Source organism: Quercus lobata, chromosome 6, assembly GCF_001633185.2.
Source record: "Quercus lobata isolate SW786 chromosome 6, ValleyOak3.0 Primary Assembly, whole genome shotgun sequence".
Taxonomy (NCBI): Eukaryota; Viridiplantae; Streptophyta; class Magnoliopsida; order Fagales; family Fagaceae; genus Quercus; species Quercus lobata.
Window position 1 is genome coordinate 3,925,026 of NC_044909.1, and position 4,102 is coordinate 3,929,127.

Sequence of the window (4,102 nt, forward strand, 5' to 3'; positions counted from 1 at the left end):
CTTGGTAGTGGGTATTGACTACTTCACAAAATGGGTAGAAGCGGAAGCCTTGGCCACCATTACAGAAAAGAACATTAGAAGTTTTGTTTGGCGGTGCATCGTATGCAGGTTTGTTTGGCGGTGCATCGTATGCAGGTTTGGTATTCCTAGAGTCCTTGTCTCGGATAACGGGAGGCAGTTCGACAACAGCCACTTCCGGGATTTCTGCACACAGCTAGGAATAAAAAACCACTACTCATCACCCGCCCATCCTCAGGCCAATGGCCAGGTTGAAGTCACGAACCGATCCCTGCTAAAGATTATCAAGACTCGGCTCGAGGGGGCAAAGGGAATATGGCCCGAAGAATTACCGAGCATACTATGGGCATACAGGACAACGGCGAGGACTCCGACAGGAGAGACGCCATTCCGACTGACATACGGGAGTGAGGCGGTCATCCCCGCAGAAGTTGGCCTCACAAGTTACAGGGTTCACAACCATGACGAAAGCAGGAACGACGAATCTATTAGGCTACAGCTGGACCTGATAGATGAGGTAAGGTCGGTGGCGGAGCAAAGGATCGCAAGATACCAGGATCGCATGGCCAGACATTACAATTCCCGGGTCCGACACAGAGACTTCCAAGTAGGAGACCTGGTACTTAGGAGGGTCCTGGGTGCAGCTAGAGACCCTACACAGGGAAAACTCGGCCCCAACTGGGAAGGACCTTACAGAGTCACGGCATGGAAAAGGAAAGGAACATACCACCTGGAGACTACAGAGGGGGAGAAGCTACCGCATCCATGGAATGCTGAGCATTTGAGGAAATACTACCAGTGATAGTAACACGGCGAACGGCAACCAATTTTCCATTTGGCTTTTATTATAACTATTTATAAGTTTTTTCTTTAAACTGTGTTTCTCTTGCTACAATCTTGTCGTGCCTTTTTTTTTTTAAGCCCAAGGGGGCAGGCACTTTTCCTTTACGCATCTCTATAATTAGATACAATTATGATCTTCTTCTACATGGATGTCATTACAATTGTCCTCAAAGTTAACGAATGCTAGTTAAAAGTCCACAAGATGGACGGACACAAAATAAAGTCCACAAGATGGACGGACCATCTTACACGGATGTCACCATCCCACAGATGATTACTTGAAATTCACAAGATGAATGCCCGACAGATCACCAAGACGGTGAGAATTACACAAGTCCATAAATTGGACGGTATAGCCTCCACAAAGTGGACGGAGACGGAGAGTAATTCTACGAGTCCACGGTATTTCCGACACAAAGTGGACGGATCACCCAAAACAAATACGGAGAGTAATTCTACGAGTCCATAAAGTGGACGGTATTTCCGCCACAAAGTGGACAGATCACCCAAAACATTGAATAATCCTACATGTCCATAAAGTGGACGGATCACCAAAACGGTGAAAATTATACAAGTCCATAATTGGACGGTGTATCCGCCACAAAGTGGACGGATCACCGCAATTCAACACGTCCATAAATTGGACGGTATGTCCGCTACAAAGTGGACGGATCACCTAAAATGTTGTTGAATAATCCTACATGTCCATAAAGTGGACGGATCACCAAAATAGTGAAAATTATACACGTCCATAAATTGGACGGTGTTTCACCCACAAAGTGAACGGATCACCTAAAATGTTAGTAATTCTACATGTCCATAAAGTGGACGGTATAGCCGAAACAAATTGGACGGATAACCCAAAGCGGTGAATAAATTACACATACATAAAGCGGACGGTGCAACCGCCACAAAGTGGACGGATCACTGAAAACGGTGAGTAATTTTATAAGTTCATGAATGATATGCTCCCAACACGGACGGTTCTAAAACGCCCACGATGTGGACGGACAACATGACGATATAAGTCAGCTTAAATAAAGCGGACGGATAGTATATCGTATACGTAATAGACGGGTCCGATTAGAGGTGAGAAAAGTTTTTAAGTGGACGGATCAACAGACCAGTTTATGCAAATTAACACTTAACATACAAGTAGACAAAAAAATCCTTAACGGATACAAATAACGAAGAGACAATGAATGGAAAACATTGTTCAGTACAAAATCATTCTTAAAACAAACCGTCTACAAATTACTAACAGTACATAAAAAGGGGACGGATCCTCCTCAACAATTACAAGGGTTAGTCTGCTTTCTTGGGGTCGGCAACAGGCACCTCATTCGGCACAGCGGACTCCCCGTCTCCTTGGACAGCATTTTCACCAAAAAGATCTTCAGTATTTTCGGAAGCGACGGGTACAGCAGACGTCTGGTCTTGATCAGTAAGTGTTATCATGGACACGTCCAGATCTGGGTAGGCCTTTTTTATCTGACGGAGTGCATCGTCAAAGCCTTGAAGGAACGATCCCCCCAGCTCCTTCAGCAAAGCCTCCGAGTCGTGATACTCTTTGACGGCGACCTCCCTGGCCTGACGGAGTTTCTTCTTCAAATCCTTTAATTCATCATCTTTTCCCTTCAAGGCCTTCCCAGCTTCCTCCGTCTTCTGTTCAAGCTCTTTTCTCGTCATCTCTGAGAGTTCAAATTTCTGCTCCATTGTGGACTTCCACTTGTGCAGCTGGCTAAGCTCCTCCTCCGTCTGCCCAGCTTTTAACCGTACCCGTTCCAGAGCCGCTTCACGGTTGAGGCAACGGTCCATCAAGCCCTTCATCATAACCAAGGACTGAAATAAACAAAATTAAGTGTTAAATATGAAACTAAGAAGTGGACGGACATACTCCGAAGGATAAAGTAGGTTACCTGTCCGACGGCGAATAACCCCGTCTCCCCCATTGCCTCCGTCGAGTGATTCCCCAGATCCTCATAGTCCTCTGCAGAAATTATGGACGAAAGCTTCTCCAAAGCGAACTTCGAGTCGTCACGGAGAAGGGGAGGGGGTTTCTCCTCGTTGACGGGTGGGGCATTCATTAGGCCCTTACCGACCCCATGTTTAACTTGGGTGACGGTCTTAGCACCCTCAGCCATTAAGCCCACCACAGGTTCCATTGACACCTTTGGCTGCTTGTGTGGACGGTCAGATTTTGGGAGCTGCTTCCTTTTAGCCGATGACCCCGCCACATTGGGCACCACGATCTCACCCGTCTTCTTTTGCTCGACGGCGAGAGATTTTATCATTGCCCTTCTCTTGGCGTCGTCCATTTCTGCAATACAAGACGGATAAAGGCATTTTCTGAAATAAAATTTCAACTTCAAAAGTCAAAGTCGACAGACTCACGTTTGTGTATTCTATCGTCGTATGCAATGGCCTCACGGGTAGGTTCTGGACCGTCGCAATACCAGTGTATTGTCTTTGGATTCACTAACTTAGCCCAGGTCCTTTCCTCCGGCTTAGTTTTCCTGCAAATCTTTTCAAGGAAACTAAATTCCTCGAGGCTAACCTGCGGGCGCCGTCTACCTGAAGAGAAAGACGGTCAAAATACAAACATAAAAGTGGACGGATGTATAAAAAAAGGGACAAGCAAGACGGGTGCATACGCAATTGATTTATTATTCCCCAAGTTGTATCGACGGGCATGTACTCCGTCTCTCCTGGACGGTTCATCCATCTGTCACCCTCCATGAAGAAGTAGCGACTCTTCCAGTCTCTATTTGAGTCTGGGGTTTCAAAGATAATCTTCAACAGGGGACCCCGACTAGCAAAACGGTACAACCCCCTTGATCTATCAATCTCATCAGGACGGTAACAGTGAAGAAATTCACGGACCGTCAATCTCCTTTCTCCATCTGACATTGCACCATAAAGAATCTCCATTGCTATGAAGACCCTCCAGGCGTTCGGAGAAATCTGGGTGACGGACAGTCCCAGGTAATGCAAGAGTTCCCTATGGAGTGTAGAGAGCGGGAACCGAAGTCCTGCCTTCAACACCTGCTCGTACACTCCAACTCCTTCTACCCCGTCATAATAACATTTCTCCGACACGTAGGGTAGACGAATGGGAATGTAATCTGGAATCTGGAAATTTGTTCTAAATGTACTGAAATGTCTCTCCCTGATGACGGATGTGAACCTATGCACGGTCCACTCTGGTAGCATGATGAACTGCCTTAGTCCATCAGCACCT

The 4,102-nt window shown here is 46.4% G+C and overlaps 1 protein-coding gene across 1 annotated transcript; it reads right to left on the minus strand.

The window, feature by feature from the left end:
• Nucleotides 1-2,461: 2,461 nt before the first annotated feature.
• On the minus strand, nt 2,462-3,792 carry LOC115994720. The gene is made up of 3 exons (XM_031118949.1): nt 3,516-3,792; nt 3,256-3,435; nt 2,462-3,181 (listed from the first exon to the last, which is right to left on the minus strand). Exons 1-3 carry the CDS (start codon nt 3,790-3,792, stop codon nt 2,691-2,693), a joined length of 948 nt encoding a protein of 315 aa, XP_030974809.1. The 3' UTR covers nt 2,462-2,690.
• Between the last annotated feature and the right edge of the window lie 310 nt (nt 3,793-4,102).